Consider the following 21,491-nt stretch of genomic DNA (forward strand, 5'->3'; position numbering starts at 1 on the left):
ATGCCCTGTGCCTTTTTCTTTTAAAACATTGGTACTGGGGTCACATTGAAGTTCTATTAAAGGAAGGATGACACCATCATCTCCTTAGACTCCCTGTGCAGAACACCGAATGTAAGGATAATTAGTGATTGCCCTGGGGAGGTGATAGGATGGTGTAGGCTTCCTTTAGAACCTGAAATATCCCCTGTCCTGATGGGGAGCACATGCTTCTTATACTTGGCTCTTCCCCCCTTGCAGCATTCCTTGGAGGCAATCATAGATTTCCTCCCTCGCTGGGTCCATTGACTCAGCAGATAACCCCATGGCACCCTGTATCCTAGGACTCCTCAGTTGTGTTTGCGTATGACTGTGAGTCCTCAACAAAGTTTGAAGTGTCTCAAGGGCACGGATATCTTGTCCCTCTACAGTATTTTTAGCCCAATGATAAACATTTATGGAGCACTTACTAGATGCCAGGTCATGTGCTAGGCTTTGTGTATACTTTCCTCATTTGGCTCAGGGCCCCTGAAGGATTCTGGACCCATGAGGACAGAAACAGGGGCTACCAGCAAATTTACCTATGGGCCTGAGTTCTACCACCAGCTCTACCACAAATTCCCCAAGTGTCTGGACGGGGAGGGGGGAAGGCGGGAACATTCCCTTAAAGGGCTCGGTTCTCTCTTCATTGAAGGAACTGGAATAATGAGCATGGAGGGACTCACAGCTGCCCCTCAGCCCCAATGCTCTAAACTTTTAAGTAATACTCGAACTTATTTCTAACATTTCTAAACATGTATAAATATATCTTTATTATAGCCACCCCAACTCCTCACTCCCAGTCCTCCTGTCCTCACATGTCCCCCTCCTACCCTGAACCTCCCTCCTTTTTTTATAGCCATTGATTCAAATCAGTGCTGTCTGCATGCCTGTGGTTGCATGGCCACCCACTGCAGTGTGTGCAACCTATCGGTGTCTTTATCCCCAAAGAAAAATGACACCCCTCTCCAGCCATCACCTGCATCCTAGCAGGAGTGGAGCTCTATGGATCCCTTCTCCATCCATCCCGGAATGCCGCCTGGCTCGCCCTAGTGCAAGTTGTGTGTAAGTGACCTCAGCCGCCGTGAGTTCCTGAGTGTATTAGCCACGTCCTATCTAGAAGACAGCATCTCACAACGCTCCCTCCATCCCCTAGCTCTTATATCCTCTCAGACCCTTCTAGGAGGTTCCCTGAGCCTGGGATGAGCAGGGTCTAGATATAGCTGTGCCGTGTAGGGACGGGCATCCTACGGTCACTCGCTCTCATCCCTTTGACCAGTTATGTGTATCTGCATTACCCACTGTCCACTGCCAAAAGCAACTTCTCTGACCAAGGTTGTTAATGCTCTGCATGCCACCAGTGGCGGGCTCACCGTAGCTTAGCAGAACTGGCCCCAGCTCAGGAGGGATGTGGTTCCTATCTAGCCCGGGCGCAAGCCATCTAGAGGTAATAAGAGCTTTGGTTGCTCAACACATCACAAAGCACCGGGATGCCTTAGTTTCATCAGTACTCCTTACCCAGCCCACAAAGGAAATCTCTGCCAGACCCAGGCCAGAGTGGAGATGGCGAGAGACACCCACCCACACGGCCCTTTGCAGAAGCCCATCGGCTCCTGTCTGGAATGAAAATCACCAGTGGTAAAGGCTGCGAAGAGTCAGTCTGCTGGGCAGCCTGCAAGGTCACTCTGGGACAGAGAAGAAACCCTGGCTGGAGTCAGCTTTGAGATCTGAACTCACCAGGGAGGAGCTGGTGCCAAGCCTGAGGCTGCTGGAACCACGACCTCTCACCTCTGGGAGAGACAGCAAAAGTGCAGCCAAAGGTCTCCATGGAAACGAGGCTAACCCATGGCTCCCTCTGGGTCCTGGAGGCATCTTCAAAGTAGAGCAAGCCTGATCAAATAGAAAAGAGAGGCAAGCCTGCAGAAAGGAATTTGAGACTTTCTCTCTCCGAGCTGTGCCAAAGGGCATGTCTTCAGGGGGCGGCCGCAGACCTAGAAGCAGAAGCTAAAACCGTGCCATTTGATTCACCGTAGAGAGCATGTAGTAAAATCCTGTTAACTGGTCCACGACTGGTCATAGGTCTCACAGACAGTGCAGATGGCAGGGGAGGCTCTGAGATTCACCGTGAAATCCTAACCCCTATGTGTGATAGTGTTGAAGCTGTGATAAGTTACGCCATCATGACAGGTCTTCCGGTACCTTCACAAAAGCACTCCCTTGATCCTCTTTCAAAAGACTCCAAAGGTAAGGATGGGAATCCACACCTATAAGCCCTGCACTTGGGAGGCTAAGACAGCATGTTTGCTGTGAGGCGGAGGCCAACCTGGACTACACCATGAGACCTTATCTGAAAAACTTAAAAGCAAACAAAAACAAGACCCTATAGAGTTCCCCTCAGCTGCTCTGCCATGTGAGGACAAGGAAAAGGGGTCATCCATGATACCATTTAACAGTCCTAAAATAGTGAGACCTCTTCTGGCCTATGACTCTGGGTTCCTCCCAAGCACTGTGCATCTGCAAACACACGGGTGAACCGCCTCTGCCTTTCAGGTCCTTTTCCTTGTGCCTCATCTCCCTGAATCCTCAATGATTCATCAGGGTGCAGAATGCTATTGAAACCAAATCCACACTGTACGGTGTTTCTCTGGTTTCTTCTCACTGTTCCGTACTGAGTGATCAGCTACAGAAGAGAACACACTGGTTTAACTGCACAGCATAAAGTTTCCTTCTCTGTCCTTAACACCGCCTCTAGGCAATTTGAAGGCATGAGCTGTGTCTGCCTTCTTCACCACAGTGCCCTAGGAGTGCTTCATGACCTCAGCTAACACGTCACAGGGTCTTCTCAATACTATTGCTTCTTCTGCCTTGCCACGGCCCCAAATCCCAATAGTACAGGCCTCCATTTCTTCTAGAATTTTGGTTAGAATATGCATTTTAACATATTTGCTAAGAGAATTATCACATGCTTATGCTTCTGGGCAAATACTTCTTCTTGTGTAGAAGGTCATCTGTAAACTACGGAGGCTAGCTGAATCAGGTGGTTAAAACTCTGAAAGCCCAGCACCTTCCTAGAGTCCCAGGCTCTGCCTTGCTGGAAGAAAATTCCTCCAGGCATGGATCTTCTGATAAACTGCACAACGTTCTTGACCCAAGCCCCTGCCCCTGCATGGGGATGTGATGCGTGAGAAAGTGCTAGGTCAGAGTCCTGGAATGCACAGAGGCCTGGTGGGCTCAGTGCTCACGATGACCTGAGCCAGGTCAGGTGCTCACAATGACCTGATCCAGGCATGAGAAGAGTGGCGAATGATTATGTTATAGGTAAAAACCAGTATATAATAAAAAAAAGGGCTGAAGATCACAGGGTTAGGACTTACAATACTGGAAAATTGATAACGGATGGGCTCAGGGCAAAGTCATGGTCACAGCTACTGTGAGGGCAGCCACCTCTGCCCAGCCTGTGGTGGTGGAGAGCTCTCGCCTGAGGAGCGATGCCTGTTTGCAGAGAGAGCATGCGAGCTTCTGCTGAAGTGAAGGTTCACGCTGGAATCACTCCCTCCACCTGGCCTGGCTCAAAGCTCGCTTTTAACCTTTAAGAAACTGATGGCATTTGTGGAACTAATTCATCATTTTTACAGAAAGGAAGTCGAATAAAACTTAAGAGAAGCTGAAAACACATCTAAATGAAATACAGAGAACAGCATGACGGTATACAACAGCCAAATGGACAGTTCACAGAACCCAGATCACAGACCCACAGTCTCCCTCACACAGCATGAATTCCCCAACAGCACGAACTCTGTGGTCTTCAGAACCATCAGCTAGGGTAACTACTGGGGTCAGGTCTTTGGGACAGAGCAAACCCTGCTCTTTCCTGAGTGATACTGGGAAGTGGGAGGAATATCCAGGAATAAAGCAGAATTAAGAGATCATCAATAATGCCGTCTCTGATGCCTGGCCAGCCTCAAGCGTGCACAAGACGACAGGAGAGGACCAACCACTCAGGAGCTGGCTGAGCATCTACCTAGACAGCTCTGGAGACTCGAACCCCTTGGCTCTTCTTCTGGAACACCTTACCCCACCAACCTCGCTACTCAACCTTTCTTCTGCCTTCTGACTACCCACCCCTCTCAGTTTTCTCCTTAGCTGATGCCAGAATCCAGTTTCATCAGCCGTGTGTCCGAAGAAGGACAAGTCTCAGGCAGATGGACAAACGGACAAACTACAAGCATCAGTGACTAACAAACCAGCAGATTCTCTCTTCAGTCTCAAAGAGAATGTCTTTAGTTGGCAGTGGTTGTCTCTCTTCTCAATGAGGACAGGCTCTCGGGGATAGAATGTATAAACCCATCCCATCTGATCCTATAACCCTATCACGCATATTAACTCAGTGGTTGAAATACGGGCTCTAGAACAAGCTGCATCATCTTCAATGTCAACCGGCCTTCACTGTGTAAGCAAGCTGGTGGCTGCTCAGGCCAAGTCTTCTAAGCAGAATGCTAACAGCAGTACCGTCTGGTAGGACCTGCCTCAGAACTAAATGAGTTAATCCTTAGAACAGGGCTTGGCATTAAAGCCCGCCTATTATTGTTACGAGCGGAGCTGTTTAAAAGACTGGAACCAATCTCATTTCACAGAAATGCATCTGATTCTCCTTCATGCATGGCAGAGGCTCATGCATGTGAAACAGTCCTGACATTACAACACACCTTGGCAGCAGAAACAAACACACCAAAAGTAGACACAAAAAGCCTGCCCTCTTCGGCTCTAATAAGAAGCAGTTCCATGTTAGCATTCAGGGTTGTCAGACCGAATCTCTACCCGGACTTATTTAACCCAACAGATGTAGTCCTATGTTGGTTAGAAGTGTGGGACACTTCAGTTACTACCAGGTGACCTCGGGAGACTCTGCAGTTTCTGCTTTTCCTGTGGAGGGATTGTTTGGACCTGGATTTTATGATTTCTCTGGGAGTTGGTTTAGCCCAAGATTTGAGTTGTTCTCTAAGCTGCTGGGGGCAGGCCTTGGCTCTTTTTCAAATGGTCTGGAATTCCATCCCTTCTAAGAAACACATATTTCTAACTGGTAATCCTCATCCATGAAACCTATGAACTCCAATACATTAAATGGAGAAAGAGTTGTCACAAATGTGTTCTTTCTTCTTTGTTGAGCTACCTTGCAAGATCTTTAATGAAAACGGAAGACCTGCGGAGACGGTGGGGAGGCACAAGGAGAGGGATCGGGCATAACTAGGTAATGGAGATGCAGGGCCAGAGTTGGGCAGTGACGGGGTTCGGTAATTGAGAAGCGAATCTGCAGCCCCAAACAGAAGACTAGCATAGCTCACCTAGGGGCAAGATGAGGAAAAGGCCTTTTCATCAGAGGAGAAAGAGGTGGCTGAGTAGGAAACAGGGGTGGGGAAGAAGGCTTGGAAGTCCATAGCTCCCTTGGGCTTCAGCAGAAAGAGCTGGGCAACCAGCAGAGGTGTGGGTGGAGAGGAGAAGGCGGAGCCTCCCATAAGAAGGCTACATCTTGGCGCCCCCACCAGGAGGGTGTGTCTTCGTTTCATTTGAGTCTGGGGATTGGTGAGTTGCATATCCGGTCATCACCTCCAGCAAATGTGCGTCCAATCAGTGTCATTTTTCCAACCCTTGCCCAGTTCTAGCTAGAGAGGCAGCAAAGAAAGCCAGAGGCTCAGCCAAAAGCAGGCAGGATCCCAGGGCTCCGTGGCAGGCTCGGCTCATGAAATAAGAAACCCAGAAAGAGAAGCTGAAGGGGAAGTCACAGCCAAGCGAATACACCCTCAGCCTTGAGCGCTGAGCCCAGAGGCCTAAGAGGGTGGAGACTCCAGGGAAGAGTTCCAGACGTTCCCGCTCAGTTCCTCCACAGGAGCACAGGTTCTCCAGACTGTAGTTCCGCCCAGCCCACATTTCCAAATGCTTCAGTTGCCTGCAGTAAAGGATGTTGTTTCCGTGTCCCCTGTGGATCAGTTGCTCTGATGGACTCATGGAATTCACCTTGTCCTTCTCCCCCGCCCTTTAGACAGCACCAGAGGACGATGGATGCATGACATAATATGATCTACAGCAATAACCAGAAGGAAGATGCACATAGCTTCACAATGAGAAAGCTCAGATGTTTTCAATCTGAGAGATGTAGAACCTAATGACAAGCACCCTGGTACATTTCAAGCCAGAAACACTGGCTTCATTAGCTCAGTGCTACCACTGACCTGCTGCGTGACCCAGGTCAGATCATAGCCTCTCTCGGCATTAATTGATCCATAAGATGGGATGATGACATGGATCCCAAATGACAATTGTTAGAATTAAATAATACGGTCTACTTCAAGCAGTTTGACATCTGGAGTACGGCAGCTGCTCAATAAACAGTTGCTGTGAGCCAAGTTCCTGACTCCTTCGTCCTTACAGCTCTCCCATCAAACCTGCTGGCAGGACTGTGCAGAGGCCTGGACACCGGCAGTGCCACAACACCGTAGTCCCCCACCCTCACCCCGAGTCTCCTCCCTTCTCCTTCTTCACAGTGATCGTAAGCTTCATTTCTCACTCAGTGCAAAGACCTTCTTTGCCCTGCTCTCTTGCCTCGGCCGTTCCCTCGGATGTGAAAAGCATCCGTTTCTATATGAAGGCACAGTGATACTTTGGAAGAAGTATCATCCACTTTGCTTGCCGAAAAGTTGACAAAACTAATCGACCCCCTGAAAATTGTTCTAGAAATTAAGTCTAGGTTCTAGAAACAAGTCCCAGAATGACGTGGTGCTGGAGGCGGTGAGCAAGACACGTGGATCTCTAGGTCTGAATTATTTTTCACAGAAACAAATCCTCCTCCGTAAACTGAGACTTTCCGCATGACTCAGTGAAGGGAGGTGTAATTTATGTGCTTGAGATTTTAGGGAACATACAACCAGCAGGGATAAAAGAAAGGCATAAAAATAGTCTGGCTTTTGTGAATTAATACATTCTGTTTGGACTGTAAAATATTCCCATCAGCTACTAACGAAGAGATTTCCAGGCTCTTATGACTCCTAAAGATCTGGGTCAGTATGCATTCATTTAATAGTCATTGAGCAATTTCTCAGGGCCAGTACAGCGCTGAGTGCCCAGGGTGCAAACTAACACAGTGACTGCCCGTCCAGCCCCATAGAGCAGAGTGGGAGGTTCGGAACAATAGAAGCCAATTAAGAACGGTGTGACAGGGCAACGCTGCCAGCCCATTGACCATCTGACAAGTTCAGAAGGGTGAGATTACTTCCCAGGCGAAAACAACTCCCAAAGCAAGCCCTAAGGGATAAAACTAAAGTCACAATAAGAAGGTGAGGAAGCAGCAGCAGCCTGGTGCCCCTGGACTCAGAGGGTTAGAAGCTCGGGCAAAATGAGGGGAAGAGAATCGTTTTTGTGTTCCTTGGCCTTGGAGTGTGGAGCCCAAGCAGGAAGAAGTAACTCCAGACAGGAGAGGAGGTCCTAGGGACTGCATCAGAGCACAACAGGAAGCCACTGGAGTCCTGGCAGAGAAGCAGCAGTCAGATGACTCAAAATCAGAGGAGGAGAGGCAGCGTCAAGAAGCCATTGCCCAGACAGGCGACAGCGGTGGAGAGTGGGGGGGTAGGGGGAGACGGGGTGGGGGTGGGGGACAGTAATGGAAAACAAATCGGGACCTGCTTTGGTTTGAATAAAAAGGTGCAGGAGATAGAGAGGCAGACATGCCAAGAAGGCTGCTTTCCTTCTTTGGAGGCTGGAGGTCCTATCACTAGGTCTTCACACCTATAGTTCTCTCTGCCTGGAATGTTCTCCCCTACCTGCCTTCTAGGCTGTCTGTCTCTCATCATTCAGGTTCTTACTCAACCACCTCATCAGAAGTCTTCTTCAATCTTTTCATACAAAATAAAGCATAGTTGATGTTCTAACCCTCCGTTTCCCTCCATTTTTCTTGTTCTCATATTACCTGAGCATTTTCCCAGAAAGGACATGGTGTGTATTTGTTAGTCAGTGAGAACGCACATTCCTTGAGAGCAATAACTCCTAGATTTTCACTGCTTCATCTTCAGGATCTTAAAGTAACCCCTGGCATATTGTCACTCTCAAAACACCTTTAATGAAAATACATATAGATACCAGGAGAAGAGAAAACACAAAGGCAGTTCAGGAAAACACACATGAGAGGTTCTGGCACTTTCGTCCATAAGTTCTTTTGACTTAGACAATGCGTAGAAACCCACATGACTCATACACACGTGGTTCAGTGGGTGCGGGGTGAGCGCACCTTTTCTAAAGTGCTGCACAGCAAGAGTGGTTTGGGCTTTGGAACATGTGCATGGGCTCTCCTGACTGAGCTCTATATCTAAGCCAATACTCAAAATGCAACATGCCCCTAGATCTGACACTTTTAGATTAGTAGGTCAGTGTCCAAACCTTTCCGATTTCAGCCCTGATGAGACAGCTTAGCTGGTAAAGGTCACCCAACCAAGCCTGACTGTCAGAGTTTGATCCCCAAGGCCCCACAGTAGAAATCGAGAGAATGACTCCTAAAAGTTGTCTTATGACTTCTACATGTGCACCAGTCTCTCTCTCTCTCTCTCTCTCTCTCTCTCTCTCTCTCTTATGCACACATGCACGCACACACATAAATAAATAAATAGTTAATTCAATAATTAATAAGTGGTAAGAAAATACGCCATCCTCGGAAAGGCGACCTGTCTTCCACAATCACCAAACTCTTTGCTCTGTCCCAGAAGAAGAAGCCAAGAAACTGACTTCTGGCCCTTGTATTATTTTTTTAACTTTAAATACAGGAATTTTTCTTATAGTCTTTTGAGTCTCACCTCTACTCACAGTTATATCTATTAAATATATTCATATCATTATATAGAATGATTCTCTATGCTTCTTCACAGCCTTATGACATTCCACCTTGCTAGTAGTTCGTAACTTATTCTTAACTATAGATCAACAAACAGCTGTTCCCAATTTGGAGTCATTATTAATGATGTTGCTTGAATGAGCATTCTAGTATAAACCTTTAGGTAACACACATGTGATATTTTTAGCTATATATCTAAGGACGCAATTAGTATGCACACATACAATTTTAATTTAATGACTACTACCAAAGGGTTTATGGAAGGATTGTACCAATGTTCAGTCTTACTGATGGTGACTGTTATTTTCCACTACACTATATCCTCCCGCACTTTAGCCTACTAGGCTGGGAGAGTTCTCTGTATGTTCTGAACTCAAGCCCTTATTGCACAGAAGTGCATCAATGTGTCCCCTGAAAGCTGTTTGCCTTTACCATTTTAACAGTAACTTGATGAACCTAAATTCTTGGCTTTGCATCAGAGAAATGCAAATCAAATTTTTGGCCAAGGACAAAAACACTGATGACAACTTGTGCTGGAGAGGATGTGGAGTAAAGGGAACAACACTTTATCCTTTGCATTGCTGGTGGGAGTACAAATTGGAACAGCCCCTTTGGAAATCAGTGTGGTGATTTCTCAGAAAATTAGGAAACAACCTTCCTCAAGGCTCAGCAATACCACTTTTGGGTATACACCCAAAGGATGCTCAATCATACCACAAGGACATGTGCTATTGAAGGGTCACTGTCTCCAACTCCTGAGAAGTTTTCCTTACCATAGTCCCAGCTGCCTTCATCTGAACCACCTGAATGTGCTCATCTCAGAGCTGAGGCACTGCCCCTTGGAGAACCTGTCTGGTCATCTATCTCTGAAAGCAGACATTAGCAGAAGGACCAGCCTTTACAGGCTTCTAAAGGATGCTCCTCATATATTTAAAAATTCTGGCAGCCAACTGACATCATGATGGTAGTCCAAATCAGCCAATTGGGTAGTGGATTTGTCAAAAACTGCGCATAGGCGCAGACTACCTCTTCCATGGGGCCCATCCTTGAGCATTTGCCAGCACGTCCCCAGATATTGCTCCTACCCATCTCTTGGTGCCTAGCACAGAACATAGAGCCTATGGCAGTGTTTGCTGAGAAAACTGCAGTTTTCATAACTCAGAGCACTGTTTCTAAAAGCCCATGAAGGAGCTAGAGAGCCTGCTCGGCAGGTAAGAGCATGCGCTACTTTTCCAAGGACCCAATTTTAGCTCCTAATATCTCTATTGGGCACTCACAAACAACCCTCCTGTAACTCAGCCCCAGGGGATCCAACACCTTCTCTAAACTCCACAAGCACCTTCCTTCCCATGCACATAGACACACATGCACATAATTAAAAATAATAAAAATAAATCTTTAAAAAAGCTAAAACATGTCTCGAAAAACCAAAAAAAAAAAAGCTAAAACACCCACGTAAGTAAATTCTCCTAGCAACAATTGTGAGGCCCCATCCTCCCCTCCTGCAGGACAATCAGTATGTCCTGCTCTATTATTGTACACAGTGATTGGTCCCTGAGACTTTGCAAGTGAATCCATGAAGACTTTCAAGAATATCCCGGAGTTATGCACAACTAAGTGCAAAGCAGTGTGTGTCAGAAGCCAATCCTTCCAGTGCCCAGACCTCCGGAGATATTTATAAGCCATCTGCTGTCCCTAAAGAGGTCTACAAAGCAGCCTTTCCCACGAAAACCTAGAGTAAAAACAGCCAGGCATTTCCTAGAGCCAAAAGCACATGGAACTCACAAAGCCCTGAACAAGGAGGCTGTGAGGCTGCTGTGTTGGATCCCTGGGCCTGCCCCTTGCTGTTCCCTCCCCAAACAGGATGGGGAAATGTCAGAAGGCTTGAAAACACATGATTCACATCACCTATGCCCCATGAGGGGGATGAGGTTTTCAGGAAAAGAAATGAGCGAAGTTTTATTTGCTGCACAATTTCCAAAGCCGGAACTGGGTGAGAGAATGAATATAAATTAAACAGACACAACTCCCAGCATCTCAAAGTAGTTAAGTAACTGTCAAGCCTTTTGTTTTAGAGGGAGAATACCACCCAATACTTCTTAACCAAAAGAATGCGGGCTGTGACAGGGAGCAGAGGAGGAAAATCTCCTAAGGAAGAGAACTGAGGCCTGTGTGATTCAAACAAAGATTACTCAACACTATAATTGCTTTCATTTATTTTTAGTCATCATAAGCTGCTTGCTTGGAAATTAAAAAACAAAATTAAGGAAGGCACAAGCGATGTTTATAAACAAGACAGGCACGGGGCTCCAAAAGAATGAGAACGGCTCATCTATTTTGACGCTCATCTGTTACAGAGAAGGGAACTGAAATTCCAGCCATGAGATCTGGAAGAACACAGGCTGAGTATCTATGAATCAGTAGCTCGTAGCCAGCACTAACAAGGTCCAGCACACAGTAGGTCTACTCGAAGGAGCCACTGAATAAATGAATGAAGAGGTTTGAGGCAGACTCAGGAAGAGTTGGCCTGCCTGTCCTAATCCAAGCACTCTGCTCTCTTGGAGAGCAGAGTGGGTTATTGGGAAGATGGGGTCTGGAGCCAGACTGCCTGGGCTCTGCAGAAACAGCTCTCTGCTTGCCAGCTGTGTGGCTCTAAGTGGCTTTCATAACATCCTTGAACTTCACTTTCTTCTTCTTTAAGATGGGAGCCCTGATAGCCTGGCTCCTTTGCGGCAGACACAACATAGGACAAGATGGGACTGCATCCTGTGTCCTATGTTCTTGCTAAACCCTTCGAAAAATTAACCTGAGAACAAAGCTAGGAGCGTTACTTATGAACAGTACTGTATTTCTTTTCTATCAGCTCATCAACTTCAAATAAAACCAAAGTCTACCAAAAACGTAAATAAACTAAAAAATGGCAAGACATGCTTTAGAAAAGAGCATTGTCTGTACTATAAAGTCTCCGCTGCTTGCCAAGGAACAGGTGAGCCAGCCTGGCAGTCAAGAGCATGGAGTCTAAGCCTTAACTCCCTTTGTGTAAGCCCTAACTCTTCTCTTTGTTTCCTATCTGACCCAAAACAAATGACTTCCCCTCTCTACTTGTGCCACTTCATCTGTAAATGAGACTTGTGACTTACAGTTACCCCATAGGGTCGTGGCAAGAACTAAACATTGGCAGTTTGTTAGAAGAGCAAGCATTGGCCATCACCAAGCTCGATAGACAGTTATGCGAGGTCATTTGAGTTTATGTAAATCCAGCTGCATGTTGGAGAGCAGTGTTGTCTTGGGATTGGTCATCCTCACAGCTTGTATCACAACTGGAGCCAGATCCATGGTCCCAGTCCACATGCAGCCCTGACCCGGAGCTGAAGAGAGGCACAAATAACCAACAAAGCCAACACTGGTTACTGGAATAAAGTCCCGTGACAATTGGCTTGAATTATGGAAGTTGGGCCACACATCAAAAGTGGAGGCTACTATCTGGAGAACATTGAAGGGAAATCTAAGGGCCTGGGTCTTTGAAATCAGTGGAAACAACTGGCAACATTGCAACCGTTGGCATAAGACTACATCATCCAAAACCAGCCCAAGGAAGATGCGCGAGCAGGTGCCGAGGGACCCGCTGGGAGCTGATCGCTCTCATGTTACCCCTCCACCCTTGGCACTTTCCTGTGTCTTCTCCAACCAGAGTTCTGGCATAAGCACAACCCAGTTCAGCCCAGGACAGCTTTGGGACTCATGTCTACTGACGCACCCTGTGCCCCTCCTCTGTGAGTCATAGCCGTCTTCCTTACAGGCAGATTGAAAACCCACACGGATTTTTTTTTTAATAGAGATAGTGTGTAAATGTTCTCCAGCTAACAGAACCTAAAATCAATAAACTTAGAGATTTTGTGGAACCTCTGCTGCTTGTGGTTTAAGATCTTGGAGGCTGAAGTTGCCTTCCCATCTTGCCTGATCCTCTTGTTTACTTTGAGGCAGATATTTAGCCTAATTGTGTCTCTGTTGCCATATCAATAAAATATAACAATAGTATTTACAACACATGGTGACCATAATGTTGAGTTAACATGTGCAAGCAGTTAGGAGGTACCCAGAAAATAGGCTAGCTGTGATTGGCACACCACTAGCATTGGGTGGGAAAGACATCCACACAAATGAGAGAAAAGAAGTGTCACACTGGCTAGAACAAAAGGTTGGAGCCATTTGTGTATGCTGGTGTTTCTCATGTGGTTCATTTTAATAAAATATCCTTATTAATTATTTCAAATTTTCATATAATGTATTGTGATCATATTTCCACATTTTTCTTCCCCTAGCTCCCACAAATCTAACTCTTATACCCCTATCCCTTCTGACTTCCTGTCCTTCTTGACCTCTTTTTATTTTTTTTAACAACCCACCAAGTCCAAAATCCACATACTCTTGGGTGCAGGGCCATCCACTGGAACATAGGTCAACCTACCAGGGGCTACACCCTGAAAGAAAACTCTCTCTCTCTCTCTCTCTCTCTCTCTCTCTCTCTCTCTCTCTCTCTCTCTCTCTCTCTCGCCCCCCCCCCCACCCGAAGCCATCAACTATCAATTGCTTCAACTTCCTCAATATATAGATGGGAATGCAGCTCAGGGTTACCAATTCACTTATCTGTAACTGTATACCTTGTTGATAGGAGCCCTGAGATGAGATTCAAGGCCTGAACTGCTCATGAACCTAATGGATTATAAATTCTTTTGTTTACTCCTCCTTGGAACGTACTTGTCTGTCAGTGACTAAAAGAAGGGGATGAATGTGATCACAACAGCACCTTGATATGGTATATGGAGACAGTATTTGAAGGCAAAAGCCCAGTTGCCTCACTCCATCCATATATTATATAAATAGGATAAATGCACTCATATCTCCTGCTTCATGCATAAAAGCTGAGTATATGTGACTTATTTAAATCCTCACAGAGCTCCTATGGGGTAGATACTATAGTTAGCATAAAGATATTGAAGAGAAAAGCCAAAGAACAAAACAGTTAGATAGCAAGTCAAGGAATAAATCAAAGGTAAAATTAGATGTAAACTTCAGAGGAAATTCGTACTTCTCAACACTCTGCCGTACTGCTTCGTGAGTACCACCTGGTTCAGATTTAGCTATCGCTGTAACTATAGGCTTCAGCTTTCCTTGCTTGATTTAACCATAAGTCTTTATTATAGTAGTCAAAGAAGATAGCTCTGGGGCTGGGGGAGCTATTAGCCTTGTGAGGTGTGTGTGTGTGTGTGTGTGTGTGTGTGTGTGTGTGCGCGCGCGCGCGCGCGCATGTGTGTGTTCCAGGTTCCTTTGTGGTTTTTGAAGATCTTAAGAACTCACATCTTATGAATTTACATGCAATCATTCTTGGGTGATTGGCTAGCTATTTTGGATCGCTTCGAGATCTTTCTGCCCACATAAGCAGAAGTGTTCTACCGGGAAAAGGCAATCATTTTTGAACCTCCCTTAAATTGCTATAAAATATCTTGTTTCCAGATATTCTCAGAAGTTGCTGACCAAGCCATGAGCTCCAGGTCTTCAGGAAATCTCAAGGCAGCTCTCTAAAATGAAGCCCCACGGCTCATGCTGGTCAAGCTGGCCAATGGAAGAGTTAGCACCATTAGGAAGAAAGAAGTGAAAACATCACACCACAGTCTGACCGGATTTACACAGCCCGATTTTCATGGTATTCACTCTGCATACTAATCATTTTGGGGAGCAGAATGCCTTGCTCTTAAGAAAGGAAAAGCCCAGGGATTCTTCCGTGAGATAGAAGAGGAACCGTCCCAGAAAAGGTCAAGTGACTTAGAGTCACCAGAGACACGGAGACCTAGAAGTGGGAAAGTCACCTGATCAAAGACACACAGTAGATGAATGGTAACCCTGGACCCTAAACTTGGGCTTCCTGGTCCTATTTTTTTTTAATGAGGCTGCACCAAGTTATATTGTGTGAGATGATTTCTGAATTATATAATGTGCTCCTTCCAGCCTTGGGTCTGGTTTTTGATACAACGGTTTTACTGACTGAATGAAGTGATAAGTCTTCAGATGTACTGATTTGTTCCGCATTCATCTTTCTTTTCTAAATTGTTTAGATACTCATCCTATGCATCTAAGTTCTAGGCAGACAGCGCTATGTCCATGGACAATCACCGAGGTTTGGGCAGAGATTCTGTTAAACTTATGAACAGAGCTGAAGGGACCAGCGCTCTTACTGCGCTTTGTCATCAGTATGTTGAGCACTGCCATGGACAGAGTATTTCTCTCCAACTATTCAGACTTTAAAATTTTCTTTTATGAAGTTTTGTAACTTTCAGCCTATAAAGCCTAGGCATATTTTTTACATTACATTTAGTTATTTCTGAGTGGTTACAGATACTATTGTAATTTAATTTTGGAGCTCATGTGTCTGTTACTGGTCTGCAGACATACAGTTGACTTCTGAACCCATGAGCTTTCTAATGCATTAATCCGCTCAAGGGGCAGGGTACTTGATAGATTTGGGTGGGGTATGTAGGCAGTTCTGTTATCTTCAAAATCAGTTTTCTTCCCTCCTTTCCAGTCTTTACTCTTTCTCATAAAGCCTAGGACTTTTTATGTTAAAAAGTAACATAGGGGGCTGGAGAGATGGCTCAGAGGTTAAGAGCATTGCCTGCTCTTCCGAAGGTCCTGAGTTCAATTCCCAGCAACCACATGGTAGCTCACAACCATCTGTAATGAGGTCTGGTGCCCTCTTCTGGCCTGCAGGCATACACAGAGACAGAATATTATATACATAATAAATAAATAAATGAATAAATAAATAGTAACACAGGCAAGTGTCTTTGTCTGCACTCCAGTTTTAGGGAGAAAGCACTCCATCACTACATACAAGCTGAACTGGACTTTTTATATAAGTTCTTTATCAGATCAAGTTGGTCTCCTCCATTCCTGACTTACTTACTAAAGGGTTTTTCCTTATGAATGGTTGCTGAATTTGGGCAAATTGTTTAGTATGGTCATATAATTTTTATATTTAGTCAATATTGTAGACTTGGAACAAATTCCCTGAATGTGCCCATTCTCTTTACACACTGGTCACATCCAATTAGCTAGTATTTCTTGATGATCTCTGACAGTGATTAATACAGTTACTCTGGCTTTCTTTCAATCAATATCTACATGATCAAAACATTCTTTTTTGTCCAACACACTTGTATCCTTATAGCTCAAGGAGTTTTCTCATATACAAAACATGGCTGGATCACATTTTTAAAACATTCTACTAACCTTGGTCATCCTTGAGGTTAAAAGCAGGTGTCAGCAAATTTCGTGGCTGTCACCCCAACACATTAGTCCATTTAATCCTTCAAACAATATCATCAAATACAATCATTTCAAAAGGCAATTTGAGGCTCAGAGAAATAAAAACATCTTCAAAGTCAGCATCCAGGAAGCAGTGGACTCTCAGCCTAGACTAGCTCCACAATTCCTGTTTGCATCTAGTCACGTGGCCAGCCCAGGGCAGCCAGCAAGCAAGGCTGAGTTTGGTACATGCCGCATGTATCCTAGTAGGTCCACCTGCTTAGTCCGCTCCATCCCCACTGCAGAGAAAAGTGAAGGTCCATACGCCAAGCCCGACAGTGCCTGCGGCCATGGACTTCAGGATGACTATCTGCTGTTACTGCTAGGTTTGAGCAACAGTGTTATCTGTGCCCTTCTCCCTGTCCCAGAGGGCCTAGACATCTGGGCCTAAAAAATCACAAGCAGGCCAAGTGATTGAGGTAAAGTCTCTGGCCAATTAAAGAAGGAGGGGCCAGCCTTCATCCTGGGCAAACACAGCCGCAGTGTCCAGCTCAAGGGAGGCCCACCAAGATAAACACTGGCCCCTCGCCTTGCAGCCTCTTGGTGGATTTCTCCAGGAAAGAGGAGGGAGGAGCCCACACAGGAATCAGGGCAAGGCTTTGGGGCTGATCCAAAGCAGACACACAGACCCAACCAGGCACCTCAGGAGGTTAGAGCACGAAGTTATCCTGGATTTGGCAGGCATTGCTTGAATGTTTCAAGAAGACCCAAAATTAACCTTCCTCCCTTGCGATGAATGAGCTTATAAAATGACTCAGAGCGGTGGAGCGGAGCCTGCACACAACTCAAGGCTGTCCTTAACTGAAAGCAGGCCTGGCTGCCCCTGCACACTCTCCTGCAGCCTGACCGCTTATCTCTCCCCAGATTCAAACTCTGGAAGCACATCTGCGATTGAAGGCGTTGGAGCTACAGCCTTTGCAAGAGGGCTTTACAGCAAGGGTAAATAAAACAGGGAACCCGAAAGCTTATTCCTCCCTTCCCCGGTGAAACAGCATAGTAAGAAAGCTCTGTCTGCTGGCCAGGAGACAGGAACTCACTAGATATCAATCAACCCCCGGCACTTTGATCTAGGACTTTTGCCACTAGAACTGTGAGAGATGTTTCTGTTGTTGATGGGCTCCAAGTCCATGCCATGTGTTACAACGACCCGAACAGATGAAAATGCTATCCTACCACTCTATCTTTGTGTACAGTCTTTGCATAGACCTGACCTACCAAAGTCATAAAAGAGAGAAGGTCAAAATGATATGCTATTGTCACAGAGCAAGGGCAAAACCCAGGGGCCTGCACGGGGAAAGTCAGCGCTCGGTCTGCTGGCAGTGTAGAAATCTATTGGGCATATCACAGGCAACATTCATAAGACAGCATCTGACCCTTGTGAGCCTTCTGCGGAGCACAGTGCACATTCAACAAGCTGCTACGGATATCAGATCCAGGGTGGTTAAGACGCTTCACAAGGTCATCCAGCAAAAGGGGAAGCAGAACCCAGATGTTAATTCTGGTTTCAATCTGGACCTTCTCTTGGCCCCAGACAGTTTTCTGTTCACCTCAACTCTACTATCCCGTCCTTGATAACAGAAACAGATGCAGACTCCTCCACACAGATAAGCCTGAATAACTTCGGGGGATGGTTAATCAGCAAGTCCCTGAGGCAACTTGAGTTTTCTTAGAAATAGCTTGCCTTCATAATCTCAGTTTTGTGAACATGCTGTGTTTATAGAAGAGGACTAGAACACATCAGATGTCAGGGCTGAGAGCAAAGACCTCCTCTGCCACCAAAATGCCTTCTCTAGGTTTGTATTTCTTTATTTCTGTGTTTGCTTCCATGTTTGTAAAGACGTTCGTTATTCTGTCTGGCATTCCATGCAAATGCATCTAAAGCCACTGAAGCTGAATGAAGCTGTCAGCAACAAGCTGACACGTGTCACTCTGACGTCTCTCAACCCTGTAGAAGCCAGCCTGACAAAAACATGTCCGTGTTTCTGTCTTTAAACACTGCTCATGAGTGCTCCTGAGAATATGCATGTTTGTCATCTGTCCCTCAAGATATCCCGGCTCTGCACCCAGCCTAGAGAGGAGGGGACAGTTTCCTCACCTCGCTAGTCTTTGAGCAGGACTTACACTGTTATCTGAAGTGTTCTAGCCAGAACTGCCTCGTATGTAGGATGTCTTTAAGGGGAGGTCTGAGTTGACCTCTAGTAGAGGACTGGTCAATCCCTCCTCCATGCCATAGACCTGGGGTTTTGTGAGCCAAAAGATGCTCCAGGCAACTGACAGAGACTATTTTGGATTTCTTCCGTGGCTTATTCTGTGACCCTTGGCCTATGTTTCTTCATCTAGGAAGGGAGGAACTAATGAAATTGCCTTTATGGTTCCTCCCAGCTCTAAGTTCAGAAAGGCTTGGTTTTTCTGGCAATAAACCGGGAGAATTTACTAGCAGGATGCTGGCATAGGAGAGAGGATGCCCTGCAGGAGTGTGGTGCTAACAAAAGCTCCTTTGCACTGTTACTTTGTGTCACTCATTGTTCTTAGCATTCTACATGCATTGTCTTGGTTAGCACAGTAGCCCTATGACGGGGGTCTTAGGGTCTCTGATTTACACATATATAAACTATGGTTCAGAGAAGATTTTTACCTGATTCAAATCACATGATTGTCAGGTAGTTGGGCTCCAGAGCCATGACATATGGAAAGACCTGTCCACGTGGCTGTGTCTCTCTCTAAAGTGACATTTACTCATTTAGGGTTTCACCCAATTTACTCTCCCTCTTTCTTACATGCTGCCCAAATTCTTCATGGTTTTATGATCCCCTTTGTACAATTTTTTAAGTCTTTGTTCAAGCCCTGTCTTGGTTACTTTTCTATTGCTGTGATAGAACCCCATAACCAAGGCAATTTATAACAGGATGCATTTCATTTAATTTAGGAGGGTTACAGCCCATGATGGCAGAGCAAAGGAATAGCCGAGAGTTCATATCTTGATCGAGAAGTAGGAAGCAGAGGTGCACACTGGGAATTGTAAAAGTCTTTTGAAACTTCAAAACCTGCTGCTCCCAGTGATATACTTCCTCCAATAAGGCCACGTTGCCAAATCCTTCCCAAACATTTCCATTAACTGGGGACAAAGTATTCAAATATATGCCTCTAGGGGGCCATTCTTATCCAAATAACCACAAGTACCAACATATTAAGTATGAAAATACATATAGATTGGGGAGTTGGAGAGATGGCTCAATGGTTAAGAGTACTGAAGGCTCTTCCAGGGCACCCACATGGGAGCTTACAACTGTCTGTAACTCCAGGATCCAACACCCCTGTTCACACATATATACAAGCAAAAACATCAATAAAAGACACACACACATACACATATAAACTGGAAGACGCTATTAATAGTTATATTTCAAACACATATGAAAGCTAAAAGGTGAAGGAGTGAAATTCATGCTGAACATAAGGAGGTATATCTTAATAAGCAAGATAACTGAAATTTGTGCCTTATTATCTCCCTTAGCTTGTTAGTTCTTTGACAATGTTCATACTTGCATATAATGCATTCGTGTTACTAACTCCCCCTTAGCCTCTTTTATCTCCCACCCATCCCCACTCCTCCCTGCTCATCCCTTTGCCAGATTCATGACTTTTCCTTTTGTTTTGTGACCCATTTGCTTGAACCAGACCATCTATGCTTCCTTTGGGCTGGAATGGTCCTGTGGAGCCCACTAATGTCACAAGTGGGAATACAGTGGAAGGCAGTGACTTCCCCTTTCCTGAAATCGAATTGGTAGGAAGTAGTTTCTTGGTGACAGGTAGGGCTTACTGATCCCCACCATTACCCATGCCCAATTGACCATGGGACCATTCTTACGCAGACCCCATGTAGTCACCTGCAATTGGTTAGAGTTTATGAGTGCAGGGGTTGTGGGTGGCCTAGAAGCTGGCATTTCATGGTTCTTCTCCATATCTTCTAATTCTTATATTCCTTCCACCCACCACTCCTCTGCAATGTTTCCTGAGCCTTGAAAGGGATCCTATAAATGTCTTGTTTATGGCTGAAGTCTTGACTGTCCCTTCTTTGCAGCAGCTTATACAGCCATGAGTCTCTGCAGCCACCACACTTGGGTAAGCAAAGCTTCCCTGAGAGGGCTCAGAGTGGCAAGCCCCATATTCTTGTTGCTGCTCATTACTGGGGTGAAGGCTCCTTGGGAGGTGCTGTTCAGTTCCAGGATGTTAAATAAAACACAGTGTGGATGACTCATCCAAGCTGGAGAGCAGTGACGAGTCAGACGGGAAGAAAGACTATACGGAGGACAGGACCCTCTGTGTTTCCTCTTTCCCCTGGGTTGCTCATGAACATGAGAATCCCAGTGGGGGGAGATACAAAGAGTCTGCAAAGATCGACTGAGATTTATTCATGAGGCTTAGCTAAGCCGTGGCCAGTCCATTAAGATCCTTAGGCAAGGGAGTATTCACTGTATGTCAGCTTCGGGCAAGGCAATCTGGGGATGGAGGGTCCATGCTCTTCTCTTGAAATCTGCCATTGTAACTAACAGAGTGGAAAAGAACAAAGTCTAGACATATTTGAAATTGTCCACCCTGTTACCCTGCCATAGAAGGCATTTTGCCTGATGGGGAACAAAAGAGAAAGGCCATAGTTTGAGGGAAGGGGGTCTCTATCTCAACCCACCATGGGCTTGGTTCTCAAGTGAGAGATTATTCCCCATGTGTCCCTGATCCAACTGACACTATCCAGGGCTGGATCAAACCCAAACTAGCTGTGCCTCCGGGAGAATGTTTCTGGTTTGTTCCTGGTATTGACCGAAAACTCTTGCACACAGAAGCGGTTCCTTTGTAACCAGATGGTGCCCTTTGATTTCCAAAGAGAAAGGCTACGGCTCTTCCACTTAAGCAGGAAATGGAGAGCTAAGAGTGATGCATTGTGGGGAACGGAAGTCTGTGAACAGAAATGGTAGCACAGACTTTGCCATGCAGCTTTAGCTGTGTGACTTGAAAGTGGCTTAACTTTAGTGAGCCTACCTTCTGTCCCCTGTAGATGTCAGGTGACAATATTCCCCTCCTAGCATTTCCTAAAAGCACTCTGTATGGTGTGCATAGGACAGCACCCAGCACACAATAGGCCGGTGTAAGTAGTAGCTGCTGTTGTTGTCAAACGGTATGGGAGGTAATAATGAGATTTACATTCTACCTTAAGCGAGCTGCAAAATAAAGTCCAAAATAAATT

General features: G+C 45.7%; 1 protein-coding gene across 4 annotated transcripts in view; it reads right to left on the minus strand.

The window, feature by feature from the left end:
• The window catches only part of Ddr2 (discoidin domain receptor tyrosine kinase 2), a 116,634-nt gene that overhangs the window by 57,166 nt on the left and 37,977 nt on the right, over positions 1–21,491 (minus strand). The window contains exon 2 of one of the 4 annotated variants that reach the window (XM_075989037.1): positions 1,753–1,905. The exons of the other annotated variants lie outside the window; for them this stretch is intronic. Coding sequence (XP_075845152.1) covers positions 1,753–1,887 — 135 coding nt within the window. The 5' untranslated portion in view covers positions 1,888–1,905. The remainder of the gene's footprint in view (positions 1–1,752; positions 1,906–21,491) is intronic. 4 annotated transcript variants of the gene reach the window in all.

The sequence above is a fragment of the Microtus pennsylvanicus genome, chromosome 10, assembly GCF_037038515.1.
Source record: "Microtus pennsylvanicus isolate mMicPen1 chromosome 10, mMicPen1.hap1, whole genome shotgun sequence".
Classification (NCBI taxonomy): Eukaryota; Metazoa; Chordata; class Mammalia; order Rodentia; family Cricetidae; genus Microtus; species Microtus pennsylvanicus.